The 26643-nt window shown below is 33.5% G+C and overlaps 1 protein-coding gene across 1 annotated transcript in view; it reads right to left on the minus strand.

Annotated features, from left to right (window-relative positions):
• Positions 1-4790: 4790 nt before the first annotated feature.
• LOC123699869 (L-asparaginase 1-like) overlaps positions 4791-26643 on the minus strand; it is a 54134-nt gene continuing 32281 nt past the window's right edge. Inside the window, exons 6-13 of the mRNA XM_045646916.1 lie at positions 12595-12824; positions 10921-11078; positions 9226-9339; positions 8814-8870; positions 8027-8171; positions 7240-7369; positions 6033-6249; positions 4791-4979 (exon numbers count right to left, since the gene is read on the minus strand). Coding sequence (XP_045502872.1) covers positions 4830-4979; positions 6033-6249; positions 7240-7369; positions 8027-8171; positions 8814-8870; positions 9226-9339; positions 10921-11078; positions 12595-12824 — 1201 coding nt within the window. The 3' untranslated portion in view covers positions 4791-4829. The remainder of the gene's footprint in view (positions 4980-6032; positions 6250-7239; positions 7370-8026; positions 8172-8813; positions 8871-9225; positions 9340-10920; positions 11079-12594; positions 12825-26643) is intronic.

Here is a 26643-nt window from a genome sequence, read left to right on the forward strand (position 1 = left end):
TACCTGCTCATCTTTTTCCAACACGTGAAGACAATTGTCTTGATCATGTGATGCTTCGCACACTTTTCAAAGCCACTACGTTGGTACTCGATACGATGTTTACTGACCATAACCCCGTCCTATGTTTTATTCATACTAAAATTGCACAACCGAAGGAAAATGCTATTTTAAATTCTCGTATTGACATTCCCTCAGTTGTAAATGCCCTTGAAAATACCGATTTTTCCTCTGTTCTAGTTTCCTCAGATCCAGAAGAGTCTGCATCCCAGTTAGTAAACATCCTATCCTCCACAATAAGCTCTCATAGACGTACTGTGCATGTCCCCTCTAGAAAACGTATTATAAAGCCTTGGATTACACCTGGTCTTCTGAAATGTATTCGCCATAGAGATAAACTGTACCGTAAACATAAGAAAAACCCAGAAGATAATCAGGACAAATTAATCTTCCAACGCTACAGAACCTTCTGTAATAAGCTCTTAAAGAGAACTAAACGGGAATACGAACATACCAAATTTCAGAAGATCAGGAATAATCCAAGGGCCGCGTGGAATGTTATCAAGGAGCTGTCAGGAATTAAAACAAGGGAGTCTTATGCAAGTAATTTACTGAATCGGTTCACCTGTAAAAAGTCATCTGTCAATGCCGTCAATAATTATTTTGCTAATGTGGGTAAAGATATGGCTTATAAAATTATTCACAGTACTCGGAGTGCTTCCTCAAATTATTGTAATACCCCTGAGGCTTTTCCACACAACTCTTCTCAATCTTCTATAAATTCGATGGTACTACTGAGTATCGACAATGATGAAATCCATAAAATTATTTGCAATCTTAAAGACAAATGTGCTGTTGGCTGGGATGGGATACCCACGTCTGTCCTTAAATCGGCGAGGCATATACTCGTTCCTATTCTCTGTTACGTTTTTAACCTTTCCATCTCAAAAGGAATTTTTCCTACTGTATTTAAGAGAGCTGTTGTCCACCCGATCTTCAAGAGTGGAGATAGAGATGGTGTCTCTAATTACCGCCCAATATCTGTGCTTTCAGCTATTTCTAAAATCTTCGAAAAAGTCTTAAATAATAGGCTCCTTACTTTTCTTAACACCAATAATTTACTATCAAAAAATCAATTCGGTTTTAGACGTGGCCTATCCACGGAAGATGCTCTGTTGTCTTTGACCAATAGCATAATAAATAATTTTGAAGAACAAACGAAATCTGTTACTCTTTTTTTAGACCTCTCTAAAGCATTCGACACTGTCTCTATCTCTATTCTTATATCTAAATTGGAACGCTGTGGTATTCGTGGCTCTGTTCTGGATATTTTTGGTAGTTATCTTTCTGAACGTACGCAGTGTGTAGTTATTGATGATATTGTTAGTGAGCTTGAACCAGTTACTTTTGGCGTACCACAGGGCAGCGTCTTAGGACCTACCCTGTTTCTAATTTACATAAATGATCTGTGTAATTTGTCTCTTAACAACTGTAAAATAATTTCTTATGCCGATGATACTGCTTTGATTATCCATGCCCGAACTTGGGAGGAGGTTCGTAATGTTGCTGAAAATGCTCTAAAGATTGTTCAAGACTGGCTTCGACAAAACCTCCTCACGCTTAATATTGTTAAAAGTAAATACATAACTTTTGCCCCCAAACTTTCTTCCCTGCCTCCCTCAAGTTTTAACATATCCGTACATGATTGTCTCAAGAGCGACCCTAGTGATCAATGCAATTGTATAAGTCTTGAAAGAGCCACTAGCTTGAGATATCTGGGCGTCACAATCGATCAAATGTTCTCGTGGAAGCAGCAGATCGATACTGTATGCTCTAAAATCAGAAAATTAACATTTGTGTTTAAACGCCTCAGAGGAGTCCTTGATATCTGTTACCTAAAAACTGTTTACTATGCATTGATTCAGTCTGTTACCTCTTACTGTATAACATCCTGGGGAGGCTGTGTCAAATCTTTGATGATAAGACTGGAACGAGCCCAACGGGCTGTCCTCAAAGTTCTCGTTAACAAACCTCTCCGCTATCCGACCAGCGAATTATATGCTCTTTGCCAAGTTCCCACCGTAAGACAATTGTTTATTCTCAAAGTTGTTCTGAGGAAGCACTCAGACACTGAGTATGACTTGGACTTTATAAATACTAGGCGCAGAAACGACAGAGTATGCGTTATTAAATATCGCAGAACAGCAATAGCTAGTCGCCACTATCTTTTCATAAGTTCGTTAATCTACAATAAAATTAATCAAGTCCTCAATATTTACCCACTCTGTCATTATAAGCTAAAAACCATACTCCTAAATTGGCTTCTATCCCTCTCGTATGATGAAACTGAACTAATTATTAAAACCACCATCTAAACTTCTACATTTCTCACTCAACCTCACAAACTCACATAATCTCACTCTCGCATACTCACACACATAACATTCACACACTCTCTCACAAACACATACCTGCACATTTTTGTCTTTTTAATTTTGTATAAGTAAATCGTCTTACTTACTTTTATAATTACTTTGTGTTTCTGTTTTGGAGATATGAATGTTAAAATTTGATTAGTGGAACTACTAATGTTTGGAGGCGGGCGTTGGCACCTGTGCCGCAGCTTATTTAAGCTTTTATGGGTGCCATCGTGCATAAAGTTTTTGTAATGCGTTGTTGTGTTCCAAATAAACAATTTTGATTTGATTTTGATTTGAATTCCAGCGCTAACGGCTCATCGTCCCCGCGCTTACGTCTCTCCGTCCCCGCGCTTACGTCTCCCCGTCCGCGCTTACGTTTCTGCCTGCTAGACTTGCCGTATTTGCCATTTTTAGGCGTAACGCCGGTGTCGCCTAGCCGTAGCCGAGTTGACGTACAGGCGCTGCTGATACGCTTTCGTCACGTGCATACGGTAGGTTGACGCCTGGTTGACAGCGAGGCGAAAGGCGTTACGGTTACGATCCCTTTCCGATCCCATATGTGTGCTGAGACCTTTTACTAGGTTTTAACAGCTATTTAATAATAGTATATGCGATATTACCAGTTACATCATAATTCCTTTTTTGAAGTGAAACTTCTTTATCGGGGTTGGAAAAAAATTTAGTGTAACATTTTTTCGTTACGCGTAACATTTTTCCGTTACGCGCCATCTTTTTCTTGTCCCTACCACAAATGATTCGACGTATTTCTGTAAGTAAATTATTTTTTGAAAAGTAAGTTCATATAGAATTTTCACTTCTTACGTGTGTATACTAGTACACGCACACATTTTTTAATAAAAGGCGAAATTAAAACGTAGATCTATAAAAATCGAATTAGTTAACTATATCACGCCTTCGCCGATCTAAAAAATATATAATCGTGCCCATGATACCATGAATTAAGAATAAGTTATAATAATGCAGAAAAATCAATAAAACAACAAATTAAACACTTACATTTATTAACTTCATTTTAATTTGTGTAACAATCAACAACAAATGATAACGACATAATTTGTAACAACACAATGGTAACACAGAACTTCTAAAATATTTGGCAGAATCCATCTCAGGGAAGGCCATAAACAAAAAAGAAGAAGAAGAACTTCTAAAATATTTATTTTACATAAAATATCTATTTCATTTAATATTAATCAACATTAACAGAAAACGCGACATAAACTATAATTAAAACAAAAACAGATCATATAAATACATGGGTACTTTTAAAGTATATTTTTTGAACTAAATTTAAATCTTATTTGGCTTGTACTTAAATCTTATGACTTTCTAGTATTAGGAACTTTGTTTTATTTTATAAAGGTATAACCATAGAAATCTAAATAACAAGACACATAGAAGTGCTATATTGTCATAATTCGTATGAAAACCGCTGTCGCCAAAATCAACACACCTAAACCGATAGCTAAACAGTACACACAAGTAAACTAGGTATGCCTTTTATTGGACATCTTGATTTTAGTGAAAACTAACTTAAATATTAAATTAAGCTTTTGAATATGTATCCTAACGCACGCACGAATTTACGGTTTATTTTAGAATAACACCCCTAAGTATATGAGACGTTTTGTTTCTTTTTGCTCCAATACGAAAAAAATCGGGTTTTCTACAACAGAGGTTGTCAATTTTCAATAGATATAACTTTGAACATAAACTCATAGAAATAAGGTTGAAATTTGTGTTAAACGTGATAATAAGAATGGTCGGCTGTGTCATTCATTGTTATTTCGATTACTATGGTGACACTCGTATTCTTTAATTTTAAGGAAAAACGGCATTATTTCTAAAAAAAAATATTTACCGATGAAATTTTATTCCTTTATCAGTATAATTACAACTTGTGGAAGTATTTCCGCAATGGGAAATGCTGAAACACACCATGTTTACACACGCACGTCTCTAGAGCAACTGAACAGCGACGAACGCACTTGTGGTATGGTGACCACCTGAGCGGCGACAATGTCACGCGCGCTTACGACTTCTAGTGTCTTGTTATTTAGATTTCTATGGGTATAACATATTAAGTATATTTTTATTCCAAGGTTTAGTACACAGGTAGGTAAGACTCACTCAATGTATAAGTAATTTCAAAATCAATATTGATAACTTTTTCATTTTCAAAATTAAATATAATCTCATCTTAATATCTCAAATTCTCGTGTATATTTATAACCAAAATTTCTTACGAGTAATATCTTAAATGCTCTGTTACATTTGTAAGTTTGTAACCAAATTCCTCCAAAACAATTTGATTTGTATGAAATTGTTGGTTCGTATGAAATTCGAGTAGTATTCAGATCCAACTGAGATTTCTTTTCATATAAATTCTATTCAATTATTTTTTAACATATCTATAATAGGTTTAGATTTGAGCTTCTCAGCGCAGTCCAAGGGAGTGAACCCCAGAATATCCTGTATGTCTTTATTGGCGCCATTGTCCAGTAAATAGCGAACGGTGGCAGGATGGTTGCATAGCACTGCCTGGAAATAATATTTGAAAATTAATTAAATTTTAAAATAGATTATAGTTTCATAATGAATTTATGAAACTTTTAACAATTATTATCATAAGCCAGTATTGCAAAAAATATTAAAACCTGTTCAGCCATTATTGAATAATAAATTGTGTAACTAACACAATATTACAAAAGACAGAAATAGCCACTATATAAATTACTAGCTGTGCCGCGCGGTTTCACCCGCGTGGCTCCGCTCCTGTTGGTCTTAGCGTGATAATGATAGCCTATATTACTCGTGGATAATGTAGCTTTCGAATGGTGAAAGAATTTTTAAAAACGGTCCAGTAGTTTATGAGCCTATTCATTACAATCAAACAAACAAACAAAATTTTCTTCTTTATAATATTAGTGTAGATATAAATTAAATTATCTAATATCGAATGATATTATTTTACGTAAAAAGTTGTAGATAGAGAATTGCAAGTCGCGCAACAATATATCCGTTAGGCGTTTAGTCGCTGAAAGCAACACTAGCTCTCATACTGGCGTGTGTAAGAGCTGAGCCCCGCATTGTACTAGTTGTATGGCGGCGTGGTTGTCGTGCTGTTGGAGATATAGAGACATTTCTACCCACCTCGTGTAGAGCCGTGTGCCCAAGCTAGTCTCTACTATCCAGGTCTACTCCCGCCAAGCGGAGTGTTACCAACTGCGCAGCAATATATCCGTTAGGAATACTTTATCATTCAGCAATATCTCTACCCATCTCGTGTAGAGCTGTATCTTTACTATCCAGGTCCATACCAGCTAGTCGCAGGGTTGCCAACCGCGTAGTTAGACCAGAACGAGCGGCCATAGAGTGTAATCTATACCCACCTCGTGTAGAGTCGTGTGCCCAAGCTAGTCTCTACTATTTAGCTCCACACCGTACTGGCGTGTGTGAGCAGTCCCATACAGCAGCAGGGTCAGTCTTTACTCACCTCAAGTAGAGCAGTGTGCCCAAGCTAATCTCTACTATCCAGCTTCACACCAGCAAGAATCTGTTAGAAGTACTATATCATAGAGAAAAACTACCCACCTCATGTAGAGCTGTATGTCCCAGTTCATCCTTACTATCCAGGTCTACTCCCGCCAGTCGCAGGGTTGCCAATCTCGTAGTTAGACCAGAACGAGCGGCCATTGAGACCAGTTCTCGTACTGGCGTGTATAAGAGTTGAGCCCCGCACTGCAGTAGTAGCTTAATGGCGGCGTGGTTGTCGTGTTGAACCGCAGTTAGGAGCGGGGACTCGCCGGAACTGATGAGAAATAAATAATAAATTAATAAACAAACATTGACAACTTAACAAAATTATAAAATCTACCAAACGTTTTAAAAAATACATCGTCAATTGGCTCCAAAATCTTGATTATATACGAACTGAAAATATTGTCACTACTATTAAATAAATGCCAACTCGGCCCAAATCATTATACTTTTATTTTTATCATCATAAATGTCTAAAAATTATTTTGATAACGTTTTTATTTGACAGCAAATGGAGAGTCCTCCTCCCGTACACGTTAACAGGAACCGTGCATATTATAAGAAGTTTATTTTTTAACTCATCTCAGGAGCTACTGATTCGATTTTTATTGACGTTATTTCATGATTTACTTCGCTACTTTTCGATAGCAGTATATAGAAGTATTAAGTACTTGAGTATATTGGTCCATGGTAGTAGTAAAAATAATTTTGACTTAGTACTGAGTGTAGTGAAAAGTGTGATAATTTGAACTCAAAGCAGAAGAACCCGCCCTGAATCTAAAAAAAAATAAGTATCTTGTGCTTTTAAACTTGACCCTTATAGCCCAATTATTGTTTGTAGTATGCAAAAAAAATTTTATTAACATTAACACTTTGAGCAGACTTACTCCATGCAATGTAATATATCATAGATGAGCTGGACTTGTGAAATAAGTGCCAGTTTCGGCCAATTTATTAGGTCAATTAACAGGTTAAGAAATTTGATTGTGTGCTATTTATTCTTGGAGCAGAAGTATCTAATAATCCTAAAAAGAAATGACCTTGTTTTTTGATGCTCTTAATATCGGGGGCTCAATATCGAGCATTAAAATCGTTTGTCAGAATTAAAGCGATAATAAACATTGGTAAATGCAATACACATCTACCTACCATATAGCACATTTAATACTGCACATAAGTTTAGTTTTTTTTTTATATTTCACTTTTTTGTCGCAGTCAGTGTTACGATACACAAGCAATTTCCTAATTAATAGATTCTTACCGAGTTTTTAAATGAACATTAGCGCCGTTCTTCAGCAAATATTCGATAATCGACAGGTTTCCTTTTATAATCGCTTCGTGGAGGACTGTTCTGCCTTCCGAGTTCTGTGCGTTCACATCAGCTCCCATATCTGTAACCAAAAGTTACTAAATATTATTAAAATACTAGAAACAATAGAAAAAATAAGACAGTATAATCAAGCAAAGTATAAAACTAAGTCGCTGTCGCTGTTTGTCCGTCCCTATGTATGCTTAAATATTTTAAACCACGCAACGGATTTTGAAACAGTTTTTAATGGTTGTAACGGTTTTGTAAATAATAATAAATAACGATTCTAGAATCAAAATGATTTCAAAATGTCGATTAATATATTTTTTATGGCACATAGTATAAGTACCTACATAGACCAATAAACTAAGGTACCCTAGCATCTTCTTTCTTAGTGACTTCAATCAGCACTTTAGGGGACTGAATGTTTTAACATTATATTATGTGTGGAGTATTATAGGTATTGAGATATACATGAACACATGTATATAGGTGTATAGGTGTGTAAGTGTACAGGTACATTACCTAACATTTTCTTCACAGCTCTAGTGTCATCATGTTCTATCGCGTACAGCAATAAAGCACTGAACACTTTCTCAGTCACTTCTATCAGCACTTTAGGCGACTGTATGTTTCAACATCATATTATGTTTAGAGTAGGTATGTAGGTGTTCACATGTACACATGTAATGGTCTATAGGTGTGTAGGTGTAGGTGTATAAGTGTACAGGTACATTACCTAACATTTTCTTCACAGCTCTAGTATCGTCATGTTCTATCGCGTATAGCAATAAAGCGCTGAACACTTTCTCAGTCACTTCTATCAGCACTTTAGGGGACTGAATATTCAGGCTCGATGCTAACGCGTCTATTAGTGTGTTATCCTGAAAGTAAAAACAATAATTTATTGTTCATCAAAGAAAATATAAAAAAAACATCCCATAGGAATGTTCAAAAGGCGATCTTATAACCTGTGAATTTGGAAAATGCTGGAAGAATATAAGTTTATGAATAAGTTGTCGTATAGAGTGATGGGTATAAATAGCACTAAGAAATAATACAGAACGAAACTAGAAAAAAAATCTAGTTATTTCTCTTATAACTCAAAATATCTATTAAAACGATAAACTTTGCAAGAAATACAGACAGAAAAAAAAACTAACGACCTAAATGGAAGTAAGTAGTACTTATTACACTGAAACAAAATAAATAATACGTGCTTCAACTCAATATAAGTATTTACCACAGGTTATTTGTCACAGATTTATAAAGAACTAGCTTTCCGCCTGCGGCTTCGCCCGCGTTTTCAAAGAAAAACCCGCATAGTTCCCGTTCCCGTAGGAATTCCGGGATAAAACCTAGCCTATGTTACTCGTGGATAATGTAGCTTTCGAATGGTGAAAGAATTTTTAAAATCGGTCCAGTAGTTTATGAGCCTATTCATTACAATCAAACAAACAAACAAAGTTTTCCTCTTTATAATATTAGTGTAGATAATTAATAGATTACTATTATAATTGTCTTACCTCTATAGATATCGACGATGTATTTGTTAATTCTCCTCTAATGTTTGTCATCATCATCTGTAATTACATGAGAATGTTTTCGTTAGTGATACAAAATATATGACAAATAATTTCCATTAGAAAATCAAAATAGGAATTAATTTCTCTGTACCAAATTTCATCCAAATCGATTCAGTGGCTGAGGCATGAAGAAGAGACGGATAGACAGATTTACTTTCGCATTTTTTATATTCATATATATTACTAGCTACACCCCCCGGTTTTACCCGCGTGGCTCCGCTCCTGTTGGTCTTAGAGTGATGATATATAGTCGATAAATGAGCTATCTAACACCGAAAGACCAGTAGTTCCTGACATTAGCGCGTTCAAACAAACAAACTCTTCAGATTTACAGATTACTTGTTAGGATTACCTCAACTTTCTGTTGATAATTCAGTTCAGTCTTGGACAGCACATAGGATAGTTTGGTCAATGCCGCTTCTGGAGTCATATCGAAGCCCGATACTACGCCACATTCCGACAGCAACTGCAAAATTAAATGAAACAAAATATTAAATTTAATACAGACTAGTTGTGCTCCGCGGTTTCACCCGCATTGCTTTGCTCCTGTTGGTGTTGGGCTTAGCGTGATGTTATGATGAGCATATAGCCTTCCTCGATAAATAAGCTATCCAACACCGAAAGAATTTTTGAAATTGGACCAGTATTCCTGAGATTAGCACGTTCAAACAAACAAACAAACTTCAGTTTTATAATACATATTAGTATAGATGAGCTGTTCTAGTGTAAAGGTTGCCACACACACTACGCTACACCTGACAGATCCACGTGTACAGGTAGGCCGTAGCGTAAAGGCTAAAATTAACGCCCGAAATTAATAATCAATCTTGATCCCGTTTTGCCCATCTCTGATTGATGTATCAATCCATTTTTCGCATAAATCATGCCAATAAGCGATCCCCGGATTGAGTTTGCTATCTCAAAAATCAGTCAATCTTTGGGAGGGCGGATCACAGATTAAAGGTTGGCCTCTGTTCGAAAGTGACAGTTTGTGCGAGAGTTTTGTAAAAGAAAGTACCATTTATCCATCCTCAAAAAGTCTGACATTTATACTTTGCGTTTATAATATTAGATGAGGAGCATAAATGCAAAAAGGTATGCATGCTCTTTATCCTATACAACAATACAAATAAAGAAAGTAACATTTTTTCTCCCACCTTAAATTGTCCTTATCATTATAGATAATAGTGATAATTTTTTAAATGGAAAATATTTAATTTTGATCACTGAACGATTGGAATATTTTTAATAGTTTAGCAAGTATAGAAGTAATGTGACACAATTGTGATACATTTAAGGCACTGATATATCACTGATAACCTGATATATCAGTGCCTTAAATGTATCACAAAATTGTTCAAATTAAAGGAAATAATTACAGCAATAAATCATAAATCAAATTAACGCGATTTAACCAATTAAACAATTGTCTCTAATTGTTCAATTACAGACAAGTCTCAATGTCCATCATTTTTAATTCATATCAATGTACTACTCTAATATTTAATTTTCACAGAATGAAATGATCCTGCGTTATGCATTAACTGCCGCGACTATTTACCGAATATCCGGTTCGAAAAAAGTTATGAAAAAAATAAAAATCATTTATTTGGAAACAATACATAAATACAAAACAAATTAGACACGACGATCGCCTCAACTAGGAACATTCCTGTGCTAGAGACGATAGACGCCTTCCTCTCCAGACTTAGCCAGTATTGTTTAGTTAACTTACATACTAGTAGTAGTTATACCGAATAATATTTGGTACCTATTCGGTTATTCAGTATATCCACTATTAGACGCATTAGGTACCAACACATAATATCATACTATACAGTATACTATCACTAATAAAAAGCCACTTACCCGTCCACTCTCATATATAGGATAGCAACAGGCCCAGGATTACACTGCGTTATATTGACGACGATAACGCCGCGTTTAACTGCCACGACTATTTACCGAATATCCGGTTTTGTACACAACGAAATAATATTCGTTCGGTAAAGACACTATTGGTATCAAAAATAAAACAACCACTTACCCGTCCACTCTCATATATAGGCGAAGCAACCGCCCCGCGGTTACACTGCGTGATATTGACGACAATAACGCCGCGTTTAACTGCCGCGACTATTGCCTCCAAAACGTCGTCGCGGTTCGACGGTATGTTGCCGGACCCGTAGCTTTCTAGGACTACACCTGTGGATGTTATTATTTATTTTATATTTATATAGAATTAAAAAAAATAAAGACGGTCACCTGATGATGAGCCACCATCATTATCATAGCCTTATTTCATCATTCTAATATTATAAATGCTAAAGTTTTGAGGATGGACGTTTGTGACTCTTTCACGCAAATCCTACTGAACCAATTACAATAAAATTTGGTATGTAGGTAGCTGCAGACCCAGAATAAGACATAGGCTACTTTTTAATTTTTATCCCGTAAATCCCACAGGAACGGGATTTTTTTTTCTATCTAGTAGGCTCTGTAAAATTCGATGTAAAATATATTTTGTTCATATGCTGAATTGGATGCATTAATAATGAACTTTGTACCTATAGTAAGAAAAAGGATTGTGTAAATGCTACATAGCAAATGACATTTCAAATCATTTTAACGACACACTCATCGAAAAAAAAATAAAAAGAAAATGCTTATCAATATGTTAAAGATTTTAAAGAAGCAATTTCTTCCGGCACTAACATAATGAATTTACATTTCATACATAAAAAAGCAATTATAAAAATTCATTTCGATGTCTTGAAATGCCATAATTGCTATGTACATATTAATATGAATTTAATCGATAACCATAACTCGAAACAGTAGGAGCAACTCTGTAAGGAAGTTCATACGATCATAACATGTTACCGAAAAAGTTCCTCATTCCGCACGTTGCAAATTATGGAATATCAACTTTTTAGTCACCTGTCCGTTCTCATACAAAATTAACGCAGAAAATATTATAAGCATAATGACAAAAAAGTAAAAGTCGCTATTTTACGGACAAACAGACGGTGTGAAAATATGTCTTGATGTTTATCACATGTCAAGGATGATGAATAATGAGGGTTTCGTACAATAAAATGAAGCCGATGTCCGCCTTCAGTTTTTACAAGTCAATAACGGAATAAACAAGCAAGCATTGTCGGAAGAGCGGAGCGATTAGTAATGTAATAATGTGATCGAAAATGTTAACCTTAGTGCCCTTACGCACTAGCGGTTAGCCGCTTTCCCATTTTAATATGCAACCGCTTTTATGATTAGTGCGTACAACCGCCCCGGCGGTTAACCGCTGGTGCGTAAGGGCACTTATTAACGACACATTTGCGAGTTATACGGTCAAAAGCAATTGTTTGCTCTATACTGTGTTTTATTATAAGGAATTTATTTATAAATTAGAATAAGGACATCTTAGTGTACTACGGACGGTGTGACTACACGGGAGTGTAGTTCACGAAACACGTATATATTTCATAGTGATGAATGTAGGCCAATGCTTTCAGGTGATAGTTATAAATATCAGTACACTGAGTTTAGAATAACAGGTACCTACATAATCTTTAAACAAAAGTGACTATTGAAACAATCCTAAGAAAATATTGTTTGATAAACATTGACTTTGGCACACCAAATTATAACATTACAAAAGGAACTGCGTATCGTTACATAATATTCAATTTAAATGTCCAACAGTATTTAAACTTACCTTCAATAGGCGGTTGACAGAACGCCCTAATCACAGAAGAACTAATGCTAGGGAATATTCTCAAAAGCCCCACATTTTTGGACATCTTTGCGTGCAAGTGACACTTTTCTATTGTACTGGGCTTGAAGATCGCTTTCTTGTTCACTTCAAAGTCTATCCCAACTTCGACCAAGGGCACGCAATTCGGTGAATCAAACGCGTATAAGTTGTTCACCGATACCTTCCGAGTTCTGTGAACAAAACACATGATTTTATTATTTTCCAATACGTTTTTATTAGCTTCACTTGTATGTTTGTATGTATGACTCCTTGAGAAGCGATTTTGTCCAAATTTAATCGGACACATTTAATTCAATCTTTGTACACTTTCTAAAATCTTTGCATATTCCTCGTTGTATTTAAAAAAATTATGATTGTCATTTTACTCCTTAAGTGCAAAGTAATTCGGTATCAGTGTAGTTTTTTATTACTTAACGATTACACCCAGCATAAAACGCTACAATATTATGGACCCGACAATAATTAGCGTTGATATATTATGTATTTTGATGGTTTCTGACACCATAGTATATACACATTAATATTCATTGGTACATAAATACGATAAGGTATGCATTTTTAACAAGAAACGATTCAATCATAATAATATTTTATGATGCAGCTGAACAGCCACTTAGCTCGTCAGAAAATTGAGTTGTTTTTTAAGTAAAGTGTGTAAAAATTGCTATTTTATGAAATTGATGAAAACATGAACAAGTATCGGAATACAATATAGTTGCTGATTATAAAGCTCACGAACTCGTAAATTGTTATAGCCAGTAATTAGTTGTTTGCTTACTCATAAATAGCTAGATAACAATCTAAAAGTAATAAATACTTGGTAAACAGACTGCGCAAATTCCACAGTATGATCGTTTTATAACAATACTAGTGGTCCGCCCCGGCTTCGCTCGTGGTACCAACATGTTTAAACTATCCTATCTCTCAAATTGGATCGAACTGCACATGGTGTGCGAATTTTATTATAATCAGTTAAGTGGTGTAGGAGTCCATTGAGGACAAACATTGTGACACGAGATTTATATAAGTATAATATTAAGATTTTCGCATTTTTATTTTCATTAAAATCACTGATGAAAATAATTTTAAGTTTAACCTGACCTTTCAAACTCTATTTCTTAGGTAACATACGTGACTCAGACACTTTGTTACAATAAGAATAAATTAAGAATAATTATTGTAATAAAAAAATAACCACTTTACAAACTGAAGTTTGCAAAATGGCCAAGAAGGTTAGCCGTTAGGCTGGTTACTGGTTAGGGCTTGTAGAGGACGCGCGGCTCTACAGAAAATCTCATAAATTTTTCCAGTGTAGCTAAGCCCCACGTCGCGTCCTCGCAACATTTCACATGAAAATGTTTTGGTGGGATAAATTAGTATTGGGGAAGATACAGCACAATGGTCAATGATACATAATATTTAATTATGATGGTTCATATGGGCTTAGTGTACATTTCTTAAATTAGCCGACCATTTTTTCTTAAATAAAAAGCCATTTTATATTTACTTTAATAACCTAGCAATATGTTACAAATTAATGGCATTAACGACATAGAAATGTGATATAAATGTTAATATTATAGTATGATCTTTCGGTGAATTAGCTTTGTTCTTTTGCGATGACGTTTTTTAGATCATTAGCGGACAGCTGATATGAATTCATGAGTTAAGTGTACATTAACCTTTTCATTAATGTGCAACTGAAATACTCTTTTTGTCAAGCAGCGAAACCGTCACCTTATGAATTATGATGTATGCAAGAAATAATTGTGTGTATCGATTACGTAAGTGACGATATTATGTGTTGTTTGTCGGCGAGTTATGTAGATGTTTGAACGTTTTTATTTGCGCAAAAATAGCTATGAAGTAGGTACCTATGTATGCTTGTCAATGTAGTATAAGTACAAAATATTCGCTCATCTTAGCCACATTTTACTCCGGATGTCACTCGATGATTTTAGTGGTTGGTGTTCATTTGAAACAAATTGACCAAAACATTATTTAGATTCACATAGTCGTAATATTGAAATAAATGTGTTTACTACGACGCGGTAGCTTGATTACCGTGACTTGAAGAAATATTAAAAGACAATAAACATGAACACTTAATAAATGTTTTTATTTTACATAATTAATTGTTCTCCTATTTCTTATAATTCCGTTTCAACTAGGTAGTTTGATAAAATGATAAATCTTAAATAAATTCATTATTCGTCTGAAAAATAACAACAAATTACAAAGATAAATATGCGACTATAAATTAAAAGAATATATTATAAATTTGCATCGAGCTAAGTAATTATAAAGAGTAATTAATACCCGCGGGGTCCACACTTCATACGTCACATCGAGACAGGCAAAGAGCATTTCTCTGTTTTTATTTGCATGAATGCACAGCTTAAGTTGTTTTTCAAGATAGACTGGCATTTCATTATATCCGACGACTGTGCACGTCTTTGCAATACGATTGTTTTAATTGCTCTATTTATTTACAAAATAAAATTGGAGGCAGGTTTTATATGGGTATACTAATTACTCATATTTATCAACCGGCTTTCTTTGATATTGTTTCTCAGCAAATTTTGCTTGTGCCACGTATAATTTCAATTTGCGATAGCTAGTTCATGCAAGGATACATTTATGTTTAAATACACCAATATTAACTGAATTTTTGTGATTCTCATCTGCCAAACATTCATGTAAACAACCTAAGTAAACAACAAACAAGAAAAATTATTAATGGTAAGTAATCTTTCAAAAAAAGCGAATACAAGGTATCATATCATTCCAGTGCGAAAAATAATAAAGTATCCCAATCAGAGCGTGTATCTTGTTCTACCACGGCATGCCCCGAAGCGATCACCACTCAACCCCGTCGCTCGACATGTTAATATGACAGCCAACGATTAATATGCACTTTTTTGCATGTTTACTTAAGATGAGGCTCCCTTTCTCATTTCTGGCACTGAGAGGGCGGTTACGATACTAGACGCTAATACATCCGTGATAAAGTTGAATATCGCGTGCGCTCTTTGATCGCGTTCGAGCTCGAAAAGTAAGTCTCAATTCTATTATATAATTAAGTAATAATTGATCTAGAGAAAAATATCTTGTTACAATGTGAAAATGTTACAATTACGTAACTGTCTTGTACATCGAAAGAAAAAGACCCAATAAATCATAATATACTAAAGTTCCATTTTGATTGTATGTGTGACTGTTTCAGAATATTAATGCAAATTCACATAAAATTTAGGGAGCTTCCCCTTAACAACGAATTGGAGGAATTTTATTGTTTCCCGTGTTAATAATGCATCGGGGGCAATTTGTGAGGAACCTATAGCATCCGATACTTATCGTCTGCAAATGGTATCGAGAAGCATTCAATTGTGCGTAAAGTTTGCTTTTTTGGACACATTGTTTTTCTATATATAGCTGTATAGAGAAAAGCCGATACATTGGAACAATTATCGACTCGTACTCTCAATTCTTATTACATTTGCATAGTTTGAATTAATTCGAGTGACAGAATAATTAACGAGTGCTTAAAACGAACGATAACACATTTTGAGTGAGAAAAAGTTAATCGTGTTTCTTATACAAATTCAAGACATTTTAAAGGTATATAATGGTCTTAATTACACTGTTTATGTGATGTGGTGTCCGTGTACGTCCGTAACTTTTTACTGTCATCGTGTTTAATTGATCTGGTTAAGTTGTTTCTTTAATTTAAGATAATTATTTGTATATTTTTTAGACGTCTTGGTCTGACGTTTGTCTCATGAGAATTATTATCTGAATTCAACCCGGCCGTGCCCGTAATTAAAAAGATTAATAACAGAACATATAATACTATAACAAGTACTATAATAGGCTTTATTTTTTACTGCTTTCGAACAAAAATTTGGTGCTATCTAAAATAATAGAATGCGATTGTATCATTAGCTTAGATCATAATCATTAGTAATTATTGTATGTAGGTAGGTCAAAAAAAGGTGTAAGTAAATTATTTTTTATTTATTGTTAATCGTTTACTACTGAAATAAGTCAATTGGGCCCACTATAACTTTTGAAAGGTGCTTTTATTATTACGAACTAGGCATTCATAGGTAGTTGAAAATTTGAAATACAAGTAATGACCCATTTAGAAACATTTAGGTAGTAGGCCAATCGCGATGAACGCTCCGTTCCACTTGATTTTGTTGCAGCAACAATTTGTTAATATTAGCAACATTGTCTTATAATAAATCATGTATTGCGTTACTTAAATGGATGTTTCCGTTTCATTAATTGGACACGATTTAAATACGTTTTAAAGTCGAGGTGACTCTGATATTTAATTACTAGGCTGTGTCTCGCGGTTTTGCCCGGGTGCTTTGCTCTTATTAAGAGTTAAGTCTTCCTCTTAAAATGGGCTATTTAACACTGAAAGAATTTTTCGAATTGGACCAGAAGTCCCTGAGATTAACGCAAGCAAGCAAACAAACTTTTCAGAAGTTTATCGACGAAGGCCTATAGGCTATATATCATCACGCTAAGACCATAGGATCGGAGCAATGCGGCGTAAAACCTCTAGTAAAATAATAAAATAAAAATAATTCATGAACAAAGATAAATAGTTATTACGTACATTAGCATATGACAGGTCGTTATTGAAAAATGCATCCTGTTATTTCTCAAAAGCAAACATATTTAGCATAACGCATACCCTGAAGGATTAGACACTGGTGCACCTGTGAAACATAATTATGTTTACGTCTACTACTATTCATTTAACGAAGGACTTTACCAACAATTTGAACTTCTAAACAATGATGTTACATAGGTAAAAAGTTACCAACACAACAATCGATCTTTAAAAGCACATTAACAACATTACAAGAAAAATTTGACTCTAATCTTTACAACTAAAAAAAATCAAAATTAGGACACAAAGGAAACAACATCAACTAATATTGTTAGGGTTTAGACCTTTAAGACCTGAATGCTGCTGAACAAATGGAACTGTGGGATAGGATGCTCGATGGAAGTTATAGCAAAAACAGTGAAGTTTCCTATCCTGTAGGTTGTAAGAGACATATATGTATTTATCCATTTTCTTGACAGTTCCAAACTCACCTCGATCGCCAACATCTTTTTTCCTACTGGTTCAAAGCAGTATTATTACCATTGTAGAAAAATGACAGCGCTCTACAGGTCGTATCTATCGCCATCACTTTCCTACATTAGTAATAATACTGTTTTAAGACCATGGTAAGCCCCCAGGTGTTAACCAGCATAAACAACAACAAAGCCCATCATTGAAAGATGTTAAACACAAAATAGATGACAATCATTAGGTACCTCGAATTGATCAGCACCTGGCTCATTTGCATAACGTTTTGACGTGCACTAAGTGTGGAAAACCATAAGAGGATAGCTATTAGGCTCTCCTGTCTATCGAAAAAAAGTCAAATGCGAATCGGACTCGAAACACTAAGAGCTCCGTACAAATAAGCTAAAGAGCAACTGCATAAAAATATACCTATCCAATTTATTACCGTGCCTAACCTCTATTGTAACCTTTATATGATGCTGTAGCGGCAGCAGAAATATATCATTTAACTGTTTGTCAGGGTTCATGAGATACAGCCCGGTACCAAACGGACATTCAATTCTAGTATAACAGGATCACCATTTAGGTAGGGAACCCTTAAAAGGCCTAAAATTAAGAGCCGTTATCGACGCTATGTTAATGTCGATGAAAATATGCAAATTATCTACGCTTTTTCAATCAAATTCTTATAGTTGTAATTCTTAGTTGTAATCTCATTGCGAGTCGCTACATTTTTAAAGTGGTAACGGGACAATTAATTAATAAAGGTCACCTTTACGAGTATAATAATAGTTTAAAAAAACTAAAAAACACGCTTTTTATAGAAAACCGAACTAAAAATAGAATATTTTATCAAATTAGTGTATTGTCATCGGTCCTCAATAAATCTACAAAGTTTGAACGAAATCTGGCCGCTTAAAGTGGGTCAAAATCGCGCCCAAAGAAGTCGGTTACAAACAAACAATGGTGAAGCTAATTTAAAGCGTGTAAAAACTATTAGATCCTAACTGTTCACACGTCTACCAGTGCAGAATCAAAACAACAGTTCAACTTATTATTGTCATACCTAAACAGCCAAAGCGTAAAAACACAGTTTGATTAATAGTTGAGAATTATACTTTTCTTCAGCACTGTTCGGCACGCTCAGTGACCACCATATGTCATTTTTATTGTAATTAGTATTTCTATTTAGCTAGAGAATCTATTTCTAGCAATGTAATCAAAAACAATTCAACCGTTTTAACCTGAATCGTGATCGGAAACAGAACTTTTACGACGGCTGTAGTTATTTTTACCTATTTTTGTAAATAAGAATGTTTTTTTTCGTAATTAACAAAGTAATCACTGTTAAAAAGAGACACATTGCAAGTTTTTTTATGAACAAATGAATATACGTTATACTACGGCACTAATAGAAAAATAAAGGAATATAGACAGTAAATCTTATTGTTGTCTCTACAACCACTCTACATTTTAATATGAATAAAATCAATTTATCGATTGCACTTTTATTCAATTATATCTTTTCTTTTTAAAAGGCAACATAAATTATTACAGTAATTTGACTATACATCATACATGCAATATGTATAATGGTCAAATCCGGTCAAATAAGTAGTAAGATGTAATATATCTTCATGTGTGTAATGTAAAATATAATATGAAGCCGTTATCTCCAATCTGCAAGTTTGAATCGATCAGCTTATCTGCATAATTAATCATTTACGGACATTACGTATATTAATGGGGCTTGATACATTATCCATACTAATATTATAAATGCGAAAGTAACTCTGTCTGTCTGTCTGGTTACTCAATCACGCCTAAACTAGGTACTGAACCAATTTTCATGAAATTTGGTATGGAGATATTTTGATACCCGAGAAAGGACATAGGCTACTTTTTATCCCGGGAAAATGACGCAATCCCGGAAATCCCACGGGAACGGGAACTATGCGGGTTTTTCTTTGACTGCGCGGGCGAAGCCGCGGGCGGAAACCTAGTGGGATATAAATAATTTATTCATTCATTAGATAATGTGGGCCATAACAATGAACCCACTCGAAGATAGACTCATTGCTAAGTGGTAATTACTTAGTATTTTCCAATAATTACCAACGATAACTAGTGCTACATGCTATAATGAGTAGAAATACGCAATTAATTATCAAAGCAATCATCGGTACAATGTATGTTTCTATTTTTAACTGACTTCGAAAAAAGGCATTGAATTTGACACATTTTATATGATGTTCCAATTAGGGATGTTCATGTAGGTATGTCTGTAGGTTGACAATGTAGAGTTGTTTATGTGAAATTAACCGTTGTTTTAGACATTTAAGTAATTACAATTTCCTCTACAGTTCAAGTAAAAACAGTACGGTATGAGACCATTTCTTTTTGCTCAGTCTCATTTCAATTTCATTATGCGTAATGCGACTGGCCTGTTAAGAAATTTGGGTTATGTGAGCAAAAACTAATCAAGTTTATGGCATGTGCTTTTTGCAATCAAGTGGCAAGTCGTCGAGATTTCATTAATTTATTTGCGCCTTTCTTTGGGGTCTGATTTAATTATGCGACACTTGGTGTTGTTTGTAATTTTATTGATTGAAGTGAAACTTCTTTATCGAGGTTGGAAAAAAATTTAATGTAACATTTTTTTGGTTACGCGTGACATTTTTCCGTTACGCGCCATATTTTTCTTATCCATACCACGCGTGATTCGACGTAAAGTTGCATATAGTAAATTATTTTTTGAAAAATAAGGTCATAAAGAAGTTTCACTTCTTACGTGTGTACACCAGTACACGCACACATTTTTTTATTATTCAATGTAGGTAAACGACGTGTACGATAAAATATATTTAAACAAAGCGCAGGAGCTAACTAAGGGATTGGAAGACTAGAGCTATATTATTTACCAAAAGTTCTCTGCAACTCTATTTTTTTTGAGCGAATACAGTTTACTTAGAAATATTTACTTTTCAGTTAGTATCTTTATTTGTAAGTGCTCTATAGTAATGGGTAACTGGTCTCACACAAAGTTTTAAAATTTACTCAAAATTGAATATTTTGTAGATTAGGTACTAAGACTTTGACTAAAAAACCAATCAAACGCAAGTTTAATCAGTGCAGTACAATGGTAAGAAAATAGAGATAAGAGAACAAATAGAAAGTAGAAAAATAACACAATTATAGAATTTTAAGAAAAAAAGCTATAACCGATTCATAGTTACACATTTTTTCCCACAATTCACATATATAGGCTTAATAATTAAAATTCCTTCATCTGAGCATAATGTTGATAGGTTGATATAGTGCACTGCCAATATGATAGTTTATCTAGTTTGTCGTGAATTTTGAATTTGCGAACAGCAATGTTTTATTTGCATCGTTCTAATCAAAAGCTGTTATTTTACATAGCATTACAGTAATCCAAAAGTAATAATGCGCATAGAAATCTTCGTCACTGTTCGGCAACTGTCATATTCTCGGAGAGTCCGAAGATGATATCTATATAGAGCGGTTAAATGCATTTTCTTCATGCATAATTTAGTCAAATTATATGTTTTGTGCTAAAAGAGATTAACCCCTCAGCTGTCGCGGCGCGCCGCCTCAAAAAGGTGCTGTCTGTCGGGCAAATTCGAGCTTTCGGCGCTGATTTGCCGATTTTTTTCGATATTAAAATTTGTGATATAAACTTTAACCTGTGAGACTCTTGTAAATTTTGATGCTAACTAGATAACCAAACTTTATATTAGTTACCTTACTTACTCCCTGGCATGCTTATTTTACTTATTAGAAGCATTTTTTCCCACACATTTTGAATAAATGTTACATTGTAAAGAAAAATACTCATAAAAAAATAATATCAAGGTATTTTAGATTTTTATTTTTGTATTTTCATACTAGAATAGACAATCTTTTGAGTGAGTATAACAAAAACATAGGTTTATTTAATAAAAAATCGAGAAAGTTGATTATGAATATCATCGTTTACGCATGAGCATAAGCGGGCGCGATCTCCAATCATGTTCATACAAATACAGACTTTACAGGGTGCTCCAAAATTACAACATTTCAAAATTTTTTGCTACTTGTTTTTATTTTTATTTTAATCAAAACTAGATAAAAACTAACAGTAATTTTTACTTTTTGGAAATATTTAGGTTTTTATTAATGTTTAAAAATCGTCTTATTCCTAAATGACGTTATTCTTATAGTGGGCTTTATTCTAACGTCTGTATGTATAACTTCTCCACATGTCTAATTTATTTTCTCTTAAAATTTGCATTTAAGAAAATATTTTTTGTGGTAACAATAGCATTATAAAGAAATGCTTTTTTTTTCTTTCATGCTCTTAATTATTATCTATACATATAATAAATCTGTAGAAGGGTCAATTCTGTACATTGAAAATATTGAAAATATAAATAGCAGGGGATCTGTTACTGGATCGATACCAAGCCCAAATATGTGATTAAAAAAATTATTGTCTGTCTGTCTGTCTGTATGTGGAGGCATCACGTGAAAACTAAGGTTTCGGTTTCGATGAAACTTGGTATAATTATACCTTATTATCCTGGGCGTAAAATAGGATACTTTTTATCCCGGAAAAATACGTAGAAAAAAATCTTATTTTTTTCCGTGCGGACGGAGTCGCGGGCGGAAGCTAGTAATCGTATAATATGAAATGTTGTCCAACTACAAATCGAAAGGCACTGTATCCATTCAGAAAAATGTCTAAGCTGTACAAATGTGAAATCTACATTTAATTATACCATAACTTAATTATAAACCGTTACATTTAATTTATAAATCAAAAATTTACGGAAATTTGAGTTTAAAACATTTTTTATAAAATACAGCTTATGTAAAGGATAAAAATCAATAAACTTAAAGATTCAGAATAAATAAACAATTACATATAAATGATATTATACATCTAAATGTTATACTTATCATTCTAAAAATCAACAAATAATAGAAATCAGAAAACATACTAAATGAAAATCATTATATTATGTCCCTAGTTGTATAGAAGAAAGAATCGTATCATATTATTGTTTTATTAAAAAAAATGAACGTTATGCCTTAATAAAATTAACGCTCCCAATCCTATTTATGCATATAACTTAGCCACGCGTTACTCAAATAATTTTGTCCGTGGGCTAAATTAGCTTATGAGTAAATAAATAGTACAGAGATTCTTAAAAAAATATCAATCATCTAACGGATTGAAATAATAGGTAAGTACTTAAATAAATTTTATTTAACTGATAGCACTATAAAAAATTGTTATGAAGCTTTGTGTCTGTACTATTGATATACTCATGTGGTTGTAATGTGTGATGTTAACGCCAACATTGGCCAATTAATAGGAATATTTGCAACTTAGCACAAATAACGTCGAACAGAACGAACTTCTGTTCATTATTTCTTGTAATATATCGAACACATCGACCACCTTGAGACGACGATTTATTACCACGAGGTTCCACTTGAATTTGATCAGGATAGTGATGAAAGCTATCCAATATAGTTTTTATTTTACTTCAATACATGCAGTATTTCCAAGCATATTGTAATTAAGATATAAACTAATCGGTAAAATTGTATTAAAATCGGTTCAGTAGTTTAGTCCTAACTAATAAGTCCGTAGTACACAAACGGCATGGAACTTAAAAATATTTTGATTGGAATAAAATAAAACGTAATGTGTAGAATTTCATGAAGAATCCTGGTATCAGGAATTAAAAGCTGCTTTCCAGACACTGATCGTGTAAGTATTATTATCTGTTCATTTGACAAAGTATTCAGAGTTATATTTTCTTGATTTCAAATACTGTTACGTCCTATTGTTAAAGTAAGCCTTGGAGTGTCTTGTCTTCTATTGCCACAAGGATCGTTCCATTTGAATTCTCTTTTATTAATACTCAAATGCTTACGAATCGGAAAAAGGTAATCCTATCAAATAGTTACTTAGATATTTTTATCTTCAAATGAAAATTAAAATATCAAGGTGGAAGTTTATTTAGGGTTACCTAACAAATAAGTAATTATTGATTATGTAGTTTTAGACAGCAATGTGATATCTTCAAATAAAAAAATTGCTTTCTTCTTCTGGGTAATAGAAGCAGTTTTGACACCAAAAATACAATAATTGTTATCGCTAGTCATTTACAAAATGAGAGGATAGATTTATATTTTCAGGCGTACTGCAAATGATGCATTTAATTCGTTTTATTAAATCTGTAATGTTCCAAGGCTATTTAAAGTCATGAATGCAAAAAAATAATCGTCTTCAGACAGCGATCTACATCTATAACGTTCTGCCTACGAATGTACTACATATAGTACATAAGAATAAAAAAACTCGCACACCGAGGGCTCCGAACAAACCAATTTTTTATTATGTTGTAACTCTAAAATTTTATGATTTTCGAAATTATTCCTCAATCTGCGCTATAAGAGCTTATTTTACCCTAATTTCAAAACTCTACGTACACGGGAAGTACCCTGTAGGTGTCGATTCCCTTGCTAATGTCGAAATTTGCAAAAATTTGCAGCATAAACGGCTGTATCTTTTGATTGCGTTGGTTTATAAGTTTGATTTTTTCGCAGCTTCAATCGACTCAAGTAATCAATATAAATTTCAGTTAAATGTCACATTACGCGCTCCTTATAAAATGGGTCTTGACAGACAGACAGACAGATGGGCAGATGGGATGGACAGACGTAATCTTATTAGGGTTCTGGACCCTTAAAAACCAAACCCTCTGGGATGCAGCCGTTAATACTGCAATTTTTAGCAAATTTTGACATTTGCAAGGCAATCAAAACCGACAGGGTACTTCCCAAGTACATAAAATCTTTAAATTTGGTAAAAAGCAATGTTTTATAAAAACAGATATAAGAATAATTGCAAAGAACATGATTTTTTAATTGCCATTTACAAATAAAAAAAGTACTTAATAGTTTCAACTTTCAACTAATATGAACGCCTACGTGTTTTAACTTGATATTCACATTTAAAACTCAGATTTACAATTTAAAAGATACCTACAGCATAATAAAAAAAATAAGTTTGTACGAAGCCCTCGGTGCGCAAGTCCAACTCGCACTTGGCCGGCTTTTTATTTTTTCTGAAACTTAGGGTTCCCCAATAAATAATAATATGTTGTATTTGTATGAAGGTAAGAATATGTTGTACAATTAAAGTGTTAAATTTCTTTTTGAGTTTGTCCTACACAAATTACATAGTATCACTTTGTCCTATATATAGGTCATAGTGAAAACCATTGTTCCCTTGTTCATTGTTGTTTGTAGGTTTTTTTACTATTTTTCCAGCATATATACACTTTTAACCATAATATACTAAAACTAAAAGAATTAAGAAAGAAAATGTGTCTCTGGAATTTTTTCGTAAGCAGGTTACGGACTATAATTTTTGTAGTTGATTATGTATATCGTTTTTAACCTGAGGACAATTATAAATACCACAAAAACGATACCTTTCAATATAAACAAAACATATTATCATGTACATTTTATTTTGTATGAAAATGAAAAATTTAATTGAAGACGAAATTTAAAAAATAGTGACGTTGAATTTGTGAACATCCTGTATGCGGATTTTACGGGGAAATTATTGTCGGTTTTGATTTGAAAACGAAATATCTCTAAAATGGAACACAGTATCAAATTTTAAATTATATCATTAAAATCTTCATAAAATTTCTCGTAAAATGATGTAAAGAACAAATACAATATGTAAAAAAAATATGATTTACCAGGGGTCAAAAACTAAGCAACGTACAGTTAAGTGATAGATACATATTTGAAACCATTATTTATGGTATAATTGTTGGTAATTTTCATTATTTCGGCACATAAACATTAGGTTATATAGTCAATAATAATAAAAAGACCAATAAATAATTACCGTTTTTCAACTTTCCGCAAAATTTTACATTTTGTAAAACTTTAAAAGTTAAAAGTTACTCGACTAAAGTATGACATAATTACTGTTATATTTCGAATATTTATCGGTCAAATTATTATTGGATGGACTTTAAATATTCAGTAATTCATATGCTATCATCTAAATAGTCGTTTATGCAGATTTGAACTATATTTGCGTTACAATGAGCAAATTTCCAACCGGCGGTGATTTGGCACAGATCTGTGCCCCGACAGACTACGGGTACAAAATTTTTGGCACAGATCTGTGTTCCGACAGACGAGGGTTTAATATGTATTTGTAGGTAAGTAACGATTTTGTTTCGATAATTCCTTGTAAGTAAATAGCGAGTATAACCCCACGATTGCGAATATATTATCTTTGTTGGACTGTTTTACTTGGAAAATTTATAGTACTTTTAAAGTGTCTTACTGAAGCTGGTGTAATGATGGAAGAAAAGAAGGTTAAAATAATACAAAATTTATATTGTACTAGCTTTCCGCCTGCGGCTTCGCCCGCGTTTTCAAAGAAAAACCCGCATAGTTCCCGTTCCCGTGGGATTTCCGGGATAAAACCTAGCCTATGTTACTCGTGGATAATGTAGCTTTCGAATGGTGAAAGAATTTTTAAAATCAGTCCAGTAGTTTATGAGCCTATAAAAATTTAATTAATTTTAATTAATAATTAATTTAATTTAATTTCATCACAATCAAACAAACAAACAAAGTTTTCCTCTTTATAATATTAGTGTAGATAAAGTATGGTTTTCAAACACAGGTTTATATTTAAACCATATATGTAAATCTTATCATTAAAATCTCAGTTCAAAAGTATTTACAGTACTGATCATTCTTCAATATTATGAGTTATGACAATTACAAAAAAAATAAAAACAATCAAAATCAGGGATTATCTTTATTTCTGACATTTA

This window comes from Colias croceus, chromosome 18 (assembly GCF_905220415.1).
Source record: "Colias croceus chromosome 18, ilColCroc2.1".
Taxonomy (NCBI): Eukaryota; Metazoa; Arthropoda; class Insecta; order Lepidoptera; family Pieridae; genus Colias; species Colias croceus.